This window comes from Festucalex cinctus, chromosome 10 (assembly GCF_051991245.1).
Source record: "Festucalex cinctus isolate MCC-2025b chromosome 10, RoL_Fcin_1.0, whole genome shotgun sequence".
Classification (NCBI taxonomy): Eukaryota; Metazoa; Chordata; class Actinopteri; order Syngnathiformes; family Syngnathidae; genus Festucalex; species Festucalex cinctus.
The window spans coordinates 4,056,009-4,074,028 of NC_135420.1; the positions used below are offsets into that span (position 1 = coordinate 4,056,009).

Here is an 18,020-nt window from a genome sequence, read left to right on the forward strand (position 1 = left end):
AAGTATTATATACACACGCACACACCCACACACACACCCACACATGTATGTATAAATGTATGTATGTGTATATATATATATATATATATATATATATATATATATATATATATATATATATATATATATATATATACATATATACACACACACACATATATATATATATATATATATACATATATACACACACACACACATATATATATATATATATATATATGTATACAGTGGTACCTCTACTTACGAAATTAATTGGTTCTGGAAGAAAGTTCTTAAGTAGAAAATTTTGTAAGTAGAGACGCATTTTCCATGTAAATGCCCTAATCCGTTCCAAGCCTCCCAAAATTCAGACATAAATGTTGTATAAAGCATAACGCCAATAACGACAATAAATAGACTCGTTGTCAGCAGGGATGAGGTTTCGGGTCTGTTGCTGTGCTATGGCAGAGTACAGACTATTTCGCAGGAAAGAATTGGAGTGCCCCTCATTCCCTACAAAGCGTGGGTCAGCACTCTACTCACACGAGAAGCCCATGAGGTTAATCACGAGGGGGTTGCAGGCACAATTCTTCGAGCCAGAGCTAAAGCGTGGGTGGTACAGGGATCAAGAATTGCTAGAAAAGTAATAAATTCCTGTATGCACTGCCGAAAGACCAAAGCCAGAATGTGTAGGCAGATAATGAGCGAGCTTCCAGTCGAGAGAACTGAACCTGCTGCACCGTTTGAGTTTACCGCCCTTGACCTGTATGGGCCTTACATTGTCAAAGATGTTGTGAAACGCAGAACCAGAATGAAGGTCTGGCGTGTAGTGTATAATTGTATGGCTTCAAGAGCTGTACATGCTGATGTTGTGGAGGACTTATCCACGGAAGGATTCATGAAAGCCTACCTGCGATTTACAGCCCTCAGGGGTCACCCAAGGAAGCTCTGGTCTGATCAGGGGACGAACTTTGTGGGTGCGAGGTCTATGTTACAAGAACTATATGAATTCTTGATGAACATTGACAAGGACTTAATTCAAAAGAAGGCAGCTGCTGCGGGCACTGACTGGTCATGGGAATTTCATCCAGCGGACTCTCCCCATCGAAATGGGGCAGCCGAAGCATCAGTACGTGTACTCAAAAAAGCACTGGGCAGTGTTGGTGAGGGAGGCAATCTCACAACTCTGGAATTGTGGCTGCTAACTTATCTAACGAGAGACCAATTGGTGCCAGAATACAAGTACAGGATGAAGCTGTAGAAGTCATCACACCCAATTCTCTTCTGCTCGGCCGGGCAAGATCCAAGGGCGACACCTGTGGTTTTGAATACCCCTCCTATCCTGTTGTGCGTCTCAGGGCAGTTCAGATTTAGGTCGACAAATTCTGGAAGCGGTGGAGTCAGCTTGCTGGACCTGGCCTCTTCATCCGCCAGAAATGGCATGCTCCTGTGAGGAATGTTGAGGTGGGGGACCTTGTGTGGATGGCTGACCAAAACGCAATCAGGGGTCAGTTTAAACTTGGTCGGATTGTGGACGTCTGTCCTGACACACATGGTGTCGTCCGTGATGTACGAGTTAAAACATGTCAAAGTTTCCCGTGTTGTCACTGTACTTTGCATATGACAAAGATTCCCCTCCACCATCCCCTTCAAGAGATGGTGGTGTGTTTCGGTACGGGATAAAGACTCCCCACCATCAACCATTTGGTGGTGTGTTTCGGTGAAGGAACTTCACAACGCTAACGATAACAATTGACGTTGTTTATGGACCCCGAGACTCCATTACGCTTAAGTCTGTACATCCTATTTATGTTTGAGAGCATGGGTATAGTGGCCTACTTGGATTGTAGAATCAGTAGACCAAGTGGGAGGTGTAGAACTTTCCTGCAATGTAAAACATTTTCCGTTTCCAAGTGATGTGCCAATTTAATCTACAGTATTATGTAGTGCATAAATTTGTGTCCACATATATTTAAATTATCTTATTTGTGTACCCAGTTCCGGTCGTAGTTAATTATGGATGATTTGCACCTGTGTGTATGAAATAGTTCATTTTTGTACAGATTAACTTATCAATTACATTCAATTATGAACTATGAACTGAACTAGTTCATTTTAAAATTTGTGAGCTGAATTTTAAACAAATTTGCGTAGAAAAAATTTACTTACCCAATAACAAACGTTAAATGGGGGTAGATCTTCTCTGGAAAACCCATGAAATATTGAGGTACAACCCAAGGTCAACCCCGCAATGTATGAGTTATGGATAGTGTTGTTCCGATACCGATACTGGTATCGGCAGAGGTGCCGATACTGCATTAAAGCAATGGTATCGGTATCGGTGACTAATCATAAGTAACATGCCGATACCATTAATTCCAATGCTAATATAGGATTTTGGATGCACCATCTTATGTCTTGCTCGTGCACGACATTCACGACATTCATGTGACATGCTCACTGCATGCCGACCTAAGATATCCTATTGGCCCTTGAATGCTCTGAACTAATGGCAGGACAGCTTTTTCATGTTGAGGAAAATAAACTTCAGGTATCGGTATGGTATTGGTATTGGCCGATACTGCAAAGCTGGGTATAATATACATCATTGGGCATAATTATAAATGTATATTGTGATAAGTTAAAAAGAACCCCGGCTGTCATGACAAGTTTGCTTATATTATTTATTTGGCTGTTACTAACATAACTTTGAGATTCATTTTTCAAAAATCCTTTCTAGTTGAATACATTGAGTAGAAACTTTACTTGGACGTACGCCACCATTGTTATTTACGTCACAACACATTTTTGCAAGCAATGTGAAATTCCTATAAAAAAAAAGCAAGAATAGCCTCCGTAGCGTTTCTAAAGGAATGGTCAAAACTCGTGAATGCGTCTGTTGAATGACGAGAGCACGGCATGGGGGAGCACGACTTTCCGAATCGCATGTTGTTTCTTTTGGAACGTAATGAGGCTTACCTTGCTTTCTTTATAGGCCTAACACTCAATAAATGTTTGGGAACTGAGGACTTTTCCACCGGACCGATTACACACCAAAGCGGCATTTTTTGTCCCCAGATGTTAGCGGCTCCATGGGACGTTTTCGGGGCCGAGCGGTTCCGTTGTAACTGCTTCTTAGAGCCCTCTCCACAGAGGTTCTGCAGCGCCGGTCGTTGGGGTCGTGTCGTCATTGTCATCTGATTGGCCGACAGCAACGCAGTGGCACACGCCCATTTCTTTATATACAATAAATATAATGTTTTACAACGCTGAACTATATTTACAATTTAAAAGGTACTTGTGGATGGATTTGTAATGTTTGTGCTTAATAAAAAATCGTGAGTACACACTGTTTGCCTGGTTGAGTGTTCCCATTCACTTAAATGAGAGCTTGAGCCACAGTTAAATGAATGAAGGTTGGTCAGTCTTGTACCCACAATTTTTTTTTTTTTTTTTTTACTAAGATGTGCTTATTTGAAATATTTGGGGAAATAGCTGCAGTTTTTCACATTCTTTTGGTTTTTAAACAAAATATAGAAAAATTGGTACATTTAGAAACATGTACCATGTTAAGTTTATAAGTAAATAAATGTTGATATTCATCCTCTGTTTTAATTTTTCTTAGCAAGACACAGTATACAATCACTGATGGGCTATTTTTAAAACAGATTTCTCACCTACACTTTTTTAATTTATTTATCTATTTATTTTTTTATTTTAAATAAGTAGGCTACAATGCAAACTAAACACCCACGGCATGTCCCTTTCGTCAGCTAGCCCACTCTACTCCGGTCATGCAACAAGTGGATTAATTGAAGGCAATTAACTTCAAATGCTGCTTGTTAAGTACAATGCCCGTGTCTCTTCAGCTCCCTGCTTTTATGCAGGTAAATCAAACGCTCCATGTGGGCAGGACACTGAATGAACTGGTACAAAACATCCAATCAGCACTCTGCAATATTTTAACTCATTCACTGCCAGCCCAGTTAAAATGGAATATTGACGTCTATAACCGTCAATGGCAGTGGACGAGTTAAAAATCACTACTTGAGATACAATACTATCTAACATCTAAAGTTGTCCATTCTTGTACTAAGCCAATCTTTTTTTTTGTGAAGGCTTTTTTAGCTCAGTCACCATGCCATCTCAGATTCTGGCTTTTAAACTTTGCGTCCATAACAGTCCGGATGGTTCTTTCCTATTTGGCCTGTGGGACACAATGTCCACAATTTCCAAAAACAATTTGAAATGTGGACTTGTCAGACCACACACCACTTTTCCACTGTGCATCAGTCCATCTATGATGAGATTGGGCACAGAATACTCGGCGGTGTTTCTGGATGTTGCTGATAAATGGCTTTTGTTTTGCATAGTAGAATTTTAAGTTGCACTTAGGGATGTAGTGCCGATCTGTATTTACTGGCATTGGTTTTCTCAAGTGTTCCTGAGCCCATGTGGTGATATCCTTTACACATTGATGCTGGTTTCTGATGCAGTGCCACCTGAGTGGTTGAAGGTCACATACATTCAATGTTGATTTTTCTCACGCAATTGTTCACAAAGCGGTGACCGTCGCCCAATCTTTACTTAATTTTTTTTGCTAAAAATAAAAAAATAGTGTATCACTTTGAACTATGGGGAAGGAACTATGAAATAGTTCATTTTTGTACAGATTAACTTATCAATTACATTCAATTATGAACTATGAACTGAACTAGTTCATTTTAAAATTTGTGAGCTGAATTTTAAACAAATTTGCGTAGAAAAAATTTACTTACCCAATAACAAACGTTAAATGGGGGTAGATCTTCTCTGGAAAACCCATGAAATATTGAGGTACAACCCAAGGTCAACCCCGCAATGTATGAGTTATGGATAGTGTTGTTCCGATACCGATACTGGTATCGGCAGAGGTGCCGATACTGCATTAAAGCAATGGTATCGGTGACTAATCATAAGTAACATGCCGATACCATTAATTCCAATGCTAATATAGGATTTTGGATGCACCATCTTATGTCTTGCTCGTGCACGACATTCACGACATTCATGTGACATGCTCACTGCATGCCGTCCTAAGATATCCTATTGGCCCTTGAATGCTCTGAACTAATGGCAGGACAGCTTTTTCATGTTGAGGAAAATAAACTTCAGGTATCGGTATGGTATTGGTATTGGCCGATACTGCAAAGCTGGGTATCGGTATCGGGGGCCAAAAAACAGTATTAGAACAACACTAGTTATGGACCCAAATAAAAATCTGCAATAGAGTGAATCTGCAGTATGTGTTGTACCAATTTATGGAGCGTTTATAGAACAGGGATGACGGTGATACAGAAACTGTGCTATATACTGTATTTATGCAGGCGGTGCCTGGATAATCAAGCCCCAAGAGGGTGTTTTGTGGCCCATTACTCTCTTTCAGCGAACAGAAGTTATAGTCTTGATAAGTGAATGAGATTTCATATTAAAAGTCCAACCTGCGTCTTTTAGGACAGTCCTTCATATAATGTCCAATCTTTCCACAGATCCGGCAACACCTGTCATTTGGTGCCAACTCGCCATCTGTTAGAACCTTTGCATCAAAGAAGTAGTCCTACAACAAGGGGCAATGGAAACATTTCAACTGGTTTAACTTGCACTCTACTACTAACATCTGCATCTGTGAGTGTCGTGCTTAAAAATTGTTCAGTTTGCCCTTACCACTTCAGTACCAGGGACCGGGTAGAAGGGAGTTCCAAACAGCTTTCGCCCATTTATGAAAGCCTTCATGATAAAGTTAGTCACTGTAAAAGGAAAGAGGTGTTTCAAGCAAAGGCAATAAATAAATTTTTAGGTTCTGCAACTGTATTCTAAAATGTAACCACTTGCAGTAGCTGTTAGTCAGTCACCTTAAATATTATTGCAGGTTTATCAGAATCAAATAACTAATCTGATCTAATCGTAAAACAGTATTTATGGTCATTTTAACAAACCAATCTTTAAAGATTGTTTTGTTGGCGTTAAAAAACAAAAAAACAAAAACATACTTTTGCGAGAAACTCCGGCACCAAGATTATGATTCAAATCAAAAGGATCTAAGAGGATAAAAGACAAGTAAGTTGAAACAAGTTGCAATATCGCTTAAGCATGTTAAATGAGCTAGAAAAGTTACTTTATTTAGTTCACCTTCAATAGCGATGCATTTACTCGTCCACTGCTTTTCAAAGGTAGTGAGGCGTTTCTTTTGGCGGATGCTGATGACGTGCTCTTTGAAGTCAAACTCTTCAGTGTAGAAGCGCAAAAGGCCCAACCATAGCTCACCCACAGATTCTGTGTTGAGCTCCACCTGCGACATACGCTGCCGCAGGCGCTGTGTGGACACAAAAAAACTAATTGAACTGAAATAAAATTGAACTGAACATTGTTTGGAACAATGAAATATTTAAAGTTCAAAAGCAAATGTTGACCTCACCAAATCTTCAAGGTCATCGAAGAAGAAGGCATTCCAACCATCTACTATTCTCTGGGGAACGCTTGTTCCGTCAAAGATCTAAGAGGTATCAATAATGTACATGTACTTTTGACCATAATACTAAATCTTCATCTTTACCTTAACTCTTTGACCGCCAAAAACGTTTAATAACGTTTAGTAAAATCACGATGTATGCCGCCATAAACGTTAAGTGACGTCAACTACTTTTATTTTTTATTTTTTTTTTAATATATCAGTGGTCAGTGCAACGTCCAAGTGCAGCGCAGCCGGGTCAATGAGTTGTGAACGCAAAAACACCCACTAACAATGGGCTGCCGTTGTATGGAATTACTCAACTCAACTCAGGTTTATTTAACCTCGCAGCGGTAGCTGCTCGGGCCCTAACTCGAGCTGCGAATTACAATGAAACATGACGCAATCTGATGAAAAAGAACGTTTTCAAGGCTGACGTGAATGATCAAAGCCTTTGTAACATTAAACCTAATTGGACGGAACGTCACTAAACAAAATATATTAGAATCAAAGACTGTTGTGGAAAAAATGTATCTTTTCTTTTCAATTTTTACTCACTGTCACTCAAATGACCTATTTTGAAAAGGTGATTACTAAAGAACGGAATAAGGTAGAAACATACTTTTTTTCTAATGAAAGAATGGAATGTGATCTTTCATGTGGCACCCATGTTGTATACGTAGCAAAATAACACAATATTCTGTTTGCTTCGAAAAATGAGTTAAAATGCTTGAAATCCGCTGGCATTGGGGGTTGTTTTTTTGATAAGGTGTGGCAGTGAAAGAGTTAAGTGCCAACTAATTTATATTGGTAATTAGTACCTCCTGCAGGACTGGGATGACTGGAGGCTGCCTCTGCTGCAGAAAGTAAAGCACCATCAGAATGTAAGCATAAGATGAGAGACTTCCTCTGGATGCATCTCCAATGTCACAGCGCTGTAAAGCACAATAAAGTAAAGTCCTATTGTGACAATGTAACAAAGTTGAAAGCAAAGTCTGACCTGTTCTTTATATGTAATCTATAAAACAAATAAGCAATCTGGTTGGATGAAGAAGTCCTCTACATAAATGAGGTTGGTTTATTAAATGGTTTTCCCAAAGGTGGGCAGTCCGTCGGGAGTGACAGAGTGTTCGTCGCTGACGGACCCGTTTTTCTGATGAATGGCAAGAAAAAATTGGCGGACTAATAAATGGCAGATGTGGGTTTTTGTCCGTCAGGGTCATCATCACTCACCGGGTTAAGTGCCGACGTACTTCTCAGAGACTGATGCCTGTTTTGCTGACGACTGAAGGGTCACGCAGGTCTATGCTATTTCGGCTACGGCTAACTAGTTTAATCTAGGGATGTTGAGCCACTTTTCCTTGAGACCCCAGCGGCACAGCACCACACTACACCACGTGGCACAGCAGGACACCAGACAGCCTCCATTGCATTTCCGTTACCACAGGCGCGCGGCGGGATGGGGGCGGGATCAACTGAACTGTCTAAGCTTGCATACTTGCAGTGTGTGTGGTTCGGCCATAACATTTCACGAGTGACAAGTAGGATTTGTTCCAAAACATATCGTCTGCGATATTACCGGTGTATTTTTTTTTAGGTTATACAAATTTGACAAATCGCGAAATTGACGTGATGACGTAATACGTAACATTATATGTCTTTGCGTCAACTTGGACGTATACGCGTCGTTCGCTGCTGCACAAAAAACAATGTAGGAGCGTGTGAGGCTGCAAGAACTCAGTTCTGTCGCGTCTTCGACAAAGTGGGAGTGAATTTCGTCGTGTGGAGGCTGTTTTTTTTTTTTTTTTTTTTTTTTTTTTTTTGAAGAGCTCAGAATTGTTCATTCGGTAGTCTTACCGATTCAACGTCTTGTCATCATTGCTCTTTTCTTTTTTTTTTTTTTTTTTTTTTTGTGTGTGTATGTGTGCGTGCGTTTGCGTGCGTTTGCGTGCGTGCGTTTGCGTGCGTGCGTGCGTTTGCGTGTGTGCGTTTGCGTGCGTTTGCGTGCGTGCGTGTGCGTGCGTGCAAATACGTATAAATTTATACTCATTCATTCACCTAAAACCTTATAAATATCCCATTACCCTTCGCCTTAACCAGGTACTTCAGAATCTTGCCAGAGTCGTGAGATTTAAATGGTCAGGAGACCAGAGAAAAGGTCAGAAAAAAAAAGAAATAAAGAGAAAAGAAAGGTAAATCAAAGTGACATCCAGCACCGACCAAACACTTCCTGCCTTCCCCATGATTACAAAATCAAAGTCTTACGCCAACCCCGGAAGCCTCTAAATTCCAGCAAATTTAGCGAGATCTCAAGAGCCCAGAGGAAAAACTAAAGAGAGGAAGGAGGGAAGGATCGATAAGGCAGAGTGAGATCAATAGAAGCCAGTACATCCAATCCATCAAAGTGAAGTCCAGCACCAACAAGACCCCTCCTGCGTGGTTACAAAACCGGAGTCTTATGCCAACCCCAGAAACCTCATACTTCTAATATATTAAGATCTCAAGTGACCAGAGGAAAAACTAAAGAGAGGAAGGAGGGAAGGATAGATAAAGCAAAGTGAGAACCACAGACACCAGCACCAACTGATTCAAGGGGCTGTGGGAGGGAGAGGGTACTTCTGTTGAGTTTCAGTAGATGCTGGTGCGACGGATCTGGCATGCATAAGGACCACCACCAAAGAAAGAAGCCGTCAACCGCGGTCCAGCAAAGCGAGCACCCCCCCCCCCCCCCCGGAATCCCCAGGCCGCGGCAGCACCAAGGCCACCCCCAAGCCACCCGAGCGGACACCGGTCAGCGAGCCGACCCAGACACCCGGAACACCCCCGCCCCAGCCCCGGCCCACACCCCCGAGCCCAAGGCCGCAGAACGAGGCCCAGCGGGCCCCCACAGCGCCCCACCGGTCCCCAGCCCCCATCCCCCCACGACCCCCCCGCACCCCACCCAAACCCGCCATCCACCACGACCCAGGCCCCACCACCCCCGACCCCCAAACCCCCGAACACACCCCGACCCCCAGCACCCAACCCCCCACCCACCCATACCTCCACCCCCCCCCAAACAAGCCGCCCCCCCCCGACGGCCGCCACCCCCCCCCCGCGAACCCGGCCCCCCGCGAGAACCCCCCACCCCCCCCCGGAAACCGGCACCGGGCAGCAGCGCAGAGAGGGAAGATGTGCCCACCCCACCTCCAGCCGCGCGAGATTTGCACAGCGGCGGGAGGGGGGAAGCAGAGGAGGAAGCACCAGGGGAGAAGGCGGAACACCAGAACACCGAGCCCGGTGGGGAGAGGCCCCGGTCGTCACGCCAGAGTACTAGTGACACCTAACCCTGTTACTGAGTCCGCCAGCTCGCCGACTGGCGAGCTCTACCCTTACACCGTGAATGTGGCCCCACCCAGTGTATATACAAGTGTGTGCGTGTGGTGCATTAAAATTGGGAGCAGGTGAGTCGGAGCAGAGGGAAAAAATTTCCCCTACTCCGACACACCCGTATCCCCCCCCAAAAAATGAATATGTATATGTGTGGTGCATTAAAAAAGGGAATGGAGGGACAAAGTGGTGGGGCAGGGACACAAATGGGGGGGACCACAGCGCTGCCAGGTACTGCAGTCCATCCCCTCTGATGGCTCCCCGCCCCAACTCACCCCTCCCCTTGGACGTGAGGTGCATTAAAATTGGAGGGGAGTTGAAGGGTGAAGACGGTGTTTCCACCCTTCCCCACCCCACCAAGAAATGTGTTGTGTGCCCTATGTGTATATTTACAAAGTGTATAGTGCAAGCTAGTGAAGTGAGTAAGAGGAGCGACCAGCGGGGCCTCACCCAACCCGGCGGGTGTAGGTGGCACGCCCGCCCCCCAGCACCCCCACCCCCTGCCGCCCCCCACCTCATCCACCCGGCACCACAATGGGCGGACAGCCAGCGCAGCAGGGCTACCGGACAGCCCACCGGCCACCGGAGCCCGCCCGGGGCGCCAGGAGTTATACCGGAGTGGCGCAGGCCCCAAACCCTCGCCCGGCCCCCGGAGCCCGACGCCCGGGCCGGGGAGGGAGCCCCAGGCCCAGGGAGAGGGAGGGGGAGGGGCCGCAGGGCAGACAGGGAAGGGGGGGGGGGGGCGGGGGAAGCGGGGAGAAGACGACAAGAAGGCGAAAGGGCGGCTGCAGGGCAGGAGGCGGGGGGGAGAGGAGGAGGGAGGGCGACAAGGGAAAAGGGACCGGGAGGCAGAGGAGGATGGGCGGGAGGAGGCGAGGAGGGAGAGGCGACGGGGGGGAGGAAGGGGGAGGGGAGAGGGAACCACGGGGCACACCGGAGGCCCACCCACCCCGAACCGCGCCGCCGGGCACGGAGCAGCGGACCGCGCCGGGACGGCACCGCCCCGGGCACCAGGGGAAGCACCCCAACACCGCACCCCACAGGGGGCCCAGGGAACGGCCAAGACGCAACCGCCACCGAGCAGACAACGGGGGGGGGGGGAGCAGAACCACCCCCGCCCGACCACAGGGGACGGCGTCAAGAAAATTGACTAATTAGCATGCAGTAACACCAAGTGTTGATGCTTAGTGCCCACTAGAAATAGATCTTAAGGAGTTATTGAGTATAGTGTCGTATAGTGTGGTATGCTCGAGCCCACGAGCAGCAACTAGGTTCCTGACTATATAAAAATAAAAACAATCAGATACAAAATACCAAATACAGGAGCAGCGAAAACAGAAGTTGTAACGATGTGGTGGCTCTCGTTAACAGGCAGAATCTTGGCAGGATTAAGTTGCCAAATTGAGATTAAAATATTCTATGTACATAGACCATATTTGTTTAAATCTTGATACTTGATTTTTATTTAAGGCAGAGATTTTTTCCATTGAGATATAATTTATTAGTAAGTTTAACCAGTGGTCGATATTTAGAGATTGTTTATTTTTCCAATTGACAAGGATTATTTTTTTAGCAATAGTAAGGGCTATAAATATAGATTGAGATTGTTTACATGGTAGCTCAGTTATTGTTAAGTCACCTAGTAAACACAGTCTTGGAGATAAAGGAAGCCTACAGTTTAATATATCAGCGAGCTTTTCCAAGATTTTAGTCCAGAAATGCAGCACTGGAGTACATGACCATAAAGCATGAAGATAAGTATCGGCAGTGTTTTGTGAGCACTGGAGACAAATGTCGGAGTCAGAGAGTCCCATTTTTTTCATCATATATTGTGTAATATATGTTCTATGAAGTATCTTATATTGGATAAGTTGCAAATTTGTCTGTTTGGTCATTTTAAATACATTTTCACAGATTTGGGTCCAAAAGTCTGGTTCCGGAACTATAGACAAGTCTTTTTCCCATTTTAAAGTCGGTAAATACGTTTTATTTGTGTATAAAAATAACTTATATATTTTTGATATTTTCTTTATTGTTGTTGGAGAAAGCTTTATAATATCTTTAGCTAAGACAGGCAGTTGGAGCGTATCCTGAAGTGTTGGGATTTGTTTCTTAACCATATTTTTAACTTGCAGATAATGTAAGAAATTTCCCTTTTTTATTTCATATTTCTGGACCAAGTTTGTATACGATATAAACTTATTATCTGAGAAAAGATGATGAAGGTGTGTAATTCCTTTCTGCTCCCATAGGCTTAAATGGAACGACTGATTATTAAGTTGAAAGTCGGGGTTATGCCAAATGGGAGAGAGCCCACAGGGCGCCAATTGGGAGTTTGTAATTTCTAATGCCTTCCACCAGGCAGTCAGGGTGGCGGCTATCATTGGGTTTTTAAAACAATTATGTCGTCTTATTGATTTTGTAATAAAGAGTAAATCTGACAGTCTAAGATTATTACAATCCTTCTGCTCCAATTCCAACCAACAGTTAGTATCTCTGTTGGGTTGTGTCCATAGCACAAGATATTGTAGTTGATTAGCTAGATAATAGTACATAAAGTTTGGTGCCTCTAAACCTCCTTTAGATTTACTTTCCTGAAGAGTAGATAGACTAATTTTGGCTTTTTTTTTATTCCAATAGAATTTTATGATAGCAGAGTCCAGCGATTGGAACCAGTTAGACGTAGGTTTAAATGGAATCATTGAAAATAAAATAATGTTTTGCTAAAAGAGGTCAGATACAATGCTATAAAAAAAATAAATAAAAAATTTGCAAATCGTGCAGGAAAACTGTTGCCGTAAACATATAAGCAGCTCGTGTGGTTGGAGGTGAACAAAAGTTCATGAGAAAAAAAAAAAGCAGACCGTGTTTGGTTAATACTGAAGCGGTCGCGTATTGACTGGCCAAGATCAACAATCCGCGGTGTTTATTTTACCGTGACCGATAATTCGCCATCTAATTCACGTGAGTTTGTGATGCTAATCGACCGCTAAGCTAATATGGTCTCGACGAGAAGGCGTGCACGTTTCTATCGCGCAGCGCCCTAAAAGTGCACATTTGTGTTATTCATATATCGCGATACTACAGCACCCAATTCTTGAATCGATTCAATAGGCAGCCGAATCGATTTTTTTAACATCCATTTTTGATGGAAAAATATTCAAAAAAAGTCTAACTTTCACACCTTAAGCATGGAAGAATGTTATATTAATGGAACATGCACACCCCTACCCGCTAGTAATGTCTACAAGGAAACGTGGCATTTCCTCGCTCTTCTGATTAATCTGATTAAACAGTCAGAGCCATTCACGGCAAGGAGGAGGGTTGCTGCCGGTTGCGGCAAAAATAACCACTGCCAAAAGAATCACGGAGGGAAAACCATTTTTTTACCAATACACTTGCCTGCGATGTACGAAGCATGACGCCACAAACTGGCTGCTACTGTATCTTTGGCGACCCCCCCCACCCCCACACACACACCTTAACGAAGCTCAACCACATAGGAGAAAATAATGGACTTTTTTGACTCATGCAATTTGCCACTGACTTCTGAAGGTATGTGCTTTCATTGTATTCGCTAAGTAAATGTCCTTTAAGCAGTTATGTTATAATTCGCAGGGTAAACACTATCTGGCCTGTTTTTATTTCCATTTTATTCCTTTACAGTTGGTATATTTGCACTTTGTTTACATTTCAATTCTGAAAAAAAAATATGGTGGCTTAAATATTGTTGCTGCAATAAAAGTGCTATTATTCTGAAGTGTCAATCACAAATCTATTGTTCAGTAAATATTACCAATATCGTCAAAAATATCGTCACCGCAAATTTCTTTGAAATATCGTGATAAAATTTTTAGGCCATATCACCCACCCCTAGTGGCAAGTCTTGGCCACTGTTTTTGTGGGGATTCAAAATATGAACTGCCGTTGCATGTTGTGGCGACGTCGCAAAGTACAGCCCATTAAATGCACAGAAGCTTTCACATTTAGCACCAGTTGCTCACGAATATGCCACATTTGATATTCACCTATGGAACTGACTTTAAGTTGGCCTCCAAAGTTTTATCCCACAGCCTCAGGGCTGCAAGACTTTCCTTGTCCCATCCCCCCCGTCGCTGAACAGTAGTCGCCCCTCTCCTCCACCCACGCTAACAGCGAAAGTTTTGGCGCTGGTTTGTCGTCTCACGACTTTGCAACAACAGTAAGATGGGGGTCCCAGGGTGACAACGGTTGAGACCCACTGATCTAAAAATGCAAATAGTATTTCTTCTCTGTTATGTTTTGGGCATAGTTTTGGATTTCATCGTTACCATCATCTATTTGGAGGACTCAAGGTTCATATAAACAGACAGACAAAACATAAATATTTATAAAAGACAACTGTAGCAATGCATCCACACAGCCGACTGGTAGTGAATTGCACTGTGGGTTGACAATGGGATTACCAACAAATCACCGAAATTTTGCAGTCACTCAGCCGGCACATAATTTTCCCACAGATTTCATGAACAAGCCAGAACAATTGAGGGGCAGTCCTGCAGGTTTTGGACGTCTCCCTTCTCCGACACACCTGAAGCTCATCAGCAAGCTCTGCATCAGCCTAGTAATGATCCTGCTCATTTGAAACAGGCTCGTTTGAGCAGAGAAACATCCAAAACCTGCTGGACTGCGGCCTTCGAGGATCGAGTTTGGACACCACTGGTCTCACTATAATCCATGAATGTACTTCTGACATACCTTTGCAAAGACCTTCATCATGTATCCCAGGAACTGCACACGTTCATCCAGGGCTGCATACATAGCCAGCATTCTGGTGTTATGTTGAGCCTACCACAAGGGACCCAAATTTTACAAGTTTCTCTAAAAATAATGAAGGAAACCCTCTAAATTAGGGCTCTGTCACTCACCAGAGTATTGTAGAGACTGATGTCTCCCTCCAAACCACTCTGCCTGTGTTCAAACTTCACGATAGGCACTTTTGCTGTTGTAATAGGCAAGATGTTCCTCAGCCCTTGTGTTGGGACATAATTGAAGAACACAGGAAAATGCGATTTATTTATTCAAAAGGGGACAGTGTAATTTCATTTAATTTCATTTCTTCGCGCGCGATAATAGGTGCGTTTCCATTACCCTTTTTCGCAAAAATAAAAGTGATATTGTACTATTTCGATAAAGTACAATTTCGAATTGTCGGTGTTTCCATTGACGAGAGTTTCGCTTCTGAGGCGCAATTCTCGGAATGTCCCGTCTCGCGAGACCTCGCTGTTCTGTAGGAGGTGCTCATGATGTTTACGGTAGACTGACGCCCGTTGTAGTTATAATACTTTAAAAACACTCACCCCTCATCGGGCGGTTTCGGGCATTTAGTATTGGTGTTGTTGTGTATTTTCCTCGGCAGTAGGCAAGCAGTTCCGACACGAAAGCAATTGTGGCACCGTACTTCCTACTTCCTGTAATCCTAAAATGTTGTTGTTCCCATGCAGAAGCTGGGTAAAAGGCGGGTTACAAATTGTTAAAAGTTTCTGATGTTTTCTGCTAAATTTATCAGACATGGCAGGACAGGATTTCAAGCTCTCCTCTCCTTCAACTTTTCGAAGGAGTCTCGCTCGATTACACCTCTCTCTCTTTTGACGTGCAGTAGCCGATACAAATCACTTCAGCATGTAAAACTAAAATACAAACCCGAAATTAAGAATTCTCAAAACAAATAGTAATTGCAAGTTTAATAAAAAATACACATAAACGTGTTGCAGTCCTTTCCTCCGTGACCGCGGGCGGGTGTCACATGACTACTAATGCGCAAAAAGTGTTTCCATTACACTTTTGCAAAATGCTTCTTTTTCGATACGTCTCAAAAACCACCTCATGAGAGCGCAAAAACTTTTTTGCGATATTTGAGAGTTTTTTCGCAAATCCGGTGTTTCCATTACCAGCTTATTTTTGCGAAACATGCCTTTTGCGCAAAACTGAGGGTAATGGAAACGCACCTATTGTGGCATTACAAATGACAAACACACAGAAAGTCTGTGCTCAACAGAGAAGCAGAAAGAGAGGTGGACTTGCTTTGATTAAACTCACAGTCCACTCCCATAGTCTCTGCTATGACGTTCCATGTAGCATTCTTTTTTTTAAGTTGTCCTTATAAAAAGGATGTGCTGTGTCAATAATTTTGTTGCTTTCCACCTCGATATTAAATCTCTCATCGTCCATGTTCACTGGTGTTTAAACAGTGATTTAAGCGCTATGCATTATGACATTTTGCTGTCATCATTGTGAAATAGGATCTGGCGAGCACTATTTTATTCTGATAAGTGACCGGAATTTTTATTTTGAAACTGCGTCGGTCTTCCTGTCCTGCTCAATCTGTTCTGTGCTGGCTTATCATTTGTCGGATCCCGATGGATGTGTCCTCCGGCAAAAATAGAAAATAGGTCTATCCGTGCGGCGGGCTCCGGCACGATGCAGCTGAAGCGCAGTTGACACGACGCAGACGCAGCCGGTGTAATTTGAACAAACCGAATTGGCTGCGCCGCCGGAACGCAGTGGAGACACAACGCACACGCATGCAGTGTAATCCCGGGTTTTGTCTTTTTTGTTTGTCTGTATGTGCTACAGGTGCCCCGTCATATCGTACATAAAAAACCTTTTTACCCTGATGTTGTCCCAAGTGTTAAGATGGTACAGCCCAAGTTTTAAGTCAATTGTGTTAAGTTAACCGTGTAGGAGAAGGGGGCAAAAGTATGACCCGGGTAAATGTGCAAAAATTGGCCAAAATTAGACATTCAAATACTCATACCTCACTTCCTGTGCATTTTAGGGTGCAGGTATCTCAGTCTTGTGTGCATCTGTATGTGCTCCAGGTGCCCCGTCATATAGTATATCGAAAACTTTAAATTTTTTTGCCCTGATGTTGCCCCAGGTGTTGAGATGCTACAGCCCAAGTTTGAAGTCTATCGGGTTAACCGTGTAGGAGATGGGGGCAAAAATATGACCCCTGTAATGTGCAAAAATAGGTAAAAATTGGACATTCAAATACTCATACCTCACTTCCTGTTCATTTTAGGGTACAAGTATCTAAGTCTTCTTTGTTCGTCTGTATGTGTTACAGGTGCCACTCAATTTTCGTAGCAGTAGGACATTCGTAGCGGGACAGGGAACTGTTAAACCTATGTAGGAGCGCTACAGACCCATTTTTCTGTTATAATGTATGGCGACTTTAAAATCTAACATTTTCACAAGGCCCGATCTCTGTGTAAAGTTTGGTGAGTTTTTGTGAGTTCTCGAGTTTTCTCAAAAACGCAATTATTTGTGGAGAACAACTAGAGCTGCAAGCCGCTATAAAGGGCCCGGGTCACTTTGGGGTATTTGCACGTCGGGGTATTGGCATGTTGGGGTACTGCTACATAGGACAAGGAGTAAGGACCATCTAAAATGTAAATGTTTTTGCCATGCCTTGTGTGTGCAAAGTTTCATTAAAAGGCCATAAATGATGGGTTAGGTTTAGCATATGGCTACAGAATACTTTTTTGTATGTCTTAGGCTGATATGTACGCCTCCCAATATTCACAAATTTAGCTGAATCATACAATCGGAAATGCTTCATTGAAATGCTGTTGAGCCATTTATTGCACATTGCACAACAAATGTAAAATATTCATGTTCGTGACAGGTCTGATGTTCGTGCAAAGTTCCGTGAGTTTTCGCACGTTTAGATTCTCATAGTCGCCGTGTACATATGACGTATATATACGTCATAAGCTTTTTTTTATGCAAGAATGTACAGGAGGGTCTGGCGCAGCTTCTGACTAAAGGATTAGGCTTGACTGCAATGTTATAAAAGAAAAGGCCAGCAAGTGGCAACAAGTATAAGATCAACCAGTATCACGCAAGGATCTTGTTGCAGAAGAAGAGAAGCAGGAAGTGTAGATTGGGACTTGGAGTGGCGTCTTTCACTACTAGCGTGTTATAGAGCCGCGGGGAACAGTGGAGAGGAAGTAGAAAATCAGTGATCGGCAGAACAAAACAGTTAACCCTGCAGGATTGCTTTTTGGCTTTAAAAAAAGCATCCTTAGCTCATCAAAGCATGACAGCGGCGATCGAGTTGCTGCACGTTAAGGAATGATGCTTCCTTCGTTCATCGAGCAAACGCAATGAGCAACTGTGGAGCGATGATACGTGGGGT

The 18,020-nt window shown here is 43.4% G+C and overlaps 1 protein-coding gene across 11 annotated transcripts in view; it reads right to left on the bottom strand.

Annotated features, from left to right (window-relative positions):
• Nucleotides 1-18,020, bottom strand: part of tut4 (terminal uridylyl transferase 4) — a 112,281-nt gene that overhangs the window by 14,729 nt on the left and 79,532 nt on the right. For 10 of the 11 annotated variants that reach the window (XR_013285232.1, XR_013285231.1, XM_077533422.1 and 7 more), the window contains 8 exons: nucleotides 14,746-14,849; nucleotides 14,576-14,665; nucleotides 7,291-7,404; nucleotides 6,437-6,514; nucleotides 6,151-6,334; nucleotides 6,012-6,059; nucleotides 5,686-5,768; nucleotides 5,463-5,578 (listed from right to left, as the gene is read on the bottom strand). Coding sequence is in view for 9 of the 11 variants with exons in the window: in XM_077533422.1 (XP_077389548.1) it covers nucleotides 5,463-5,578; nucleotides 5,686-5,768; nucleotides 6,012-6,059; nucleotides 6,151-6,334; nucleotides 6,437-6,514; nucleotides 7,291-7,404; nucleotides 14,576-14,665; nucleotides 14,746-14,849 (817 nt within the window). In the remaining 2 variants the exon portion in view is untranslated. The remainder of the gene's footprint in view (nucleotides 1-5,462; nucleotides 5,579-5,685; nucleotides 5,769-6,011; nucleotides 6,060-6,150; nucleotides 6,335-6,436; nucleotides 6,515-7,290; nucleotides 7,405-14,575; nucleotides 14,666-14,745; nucleotides 14,850-18,020) is intronic. The other variant, XM_077533423.1, reaches the window with a different exon arrangement.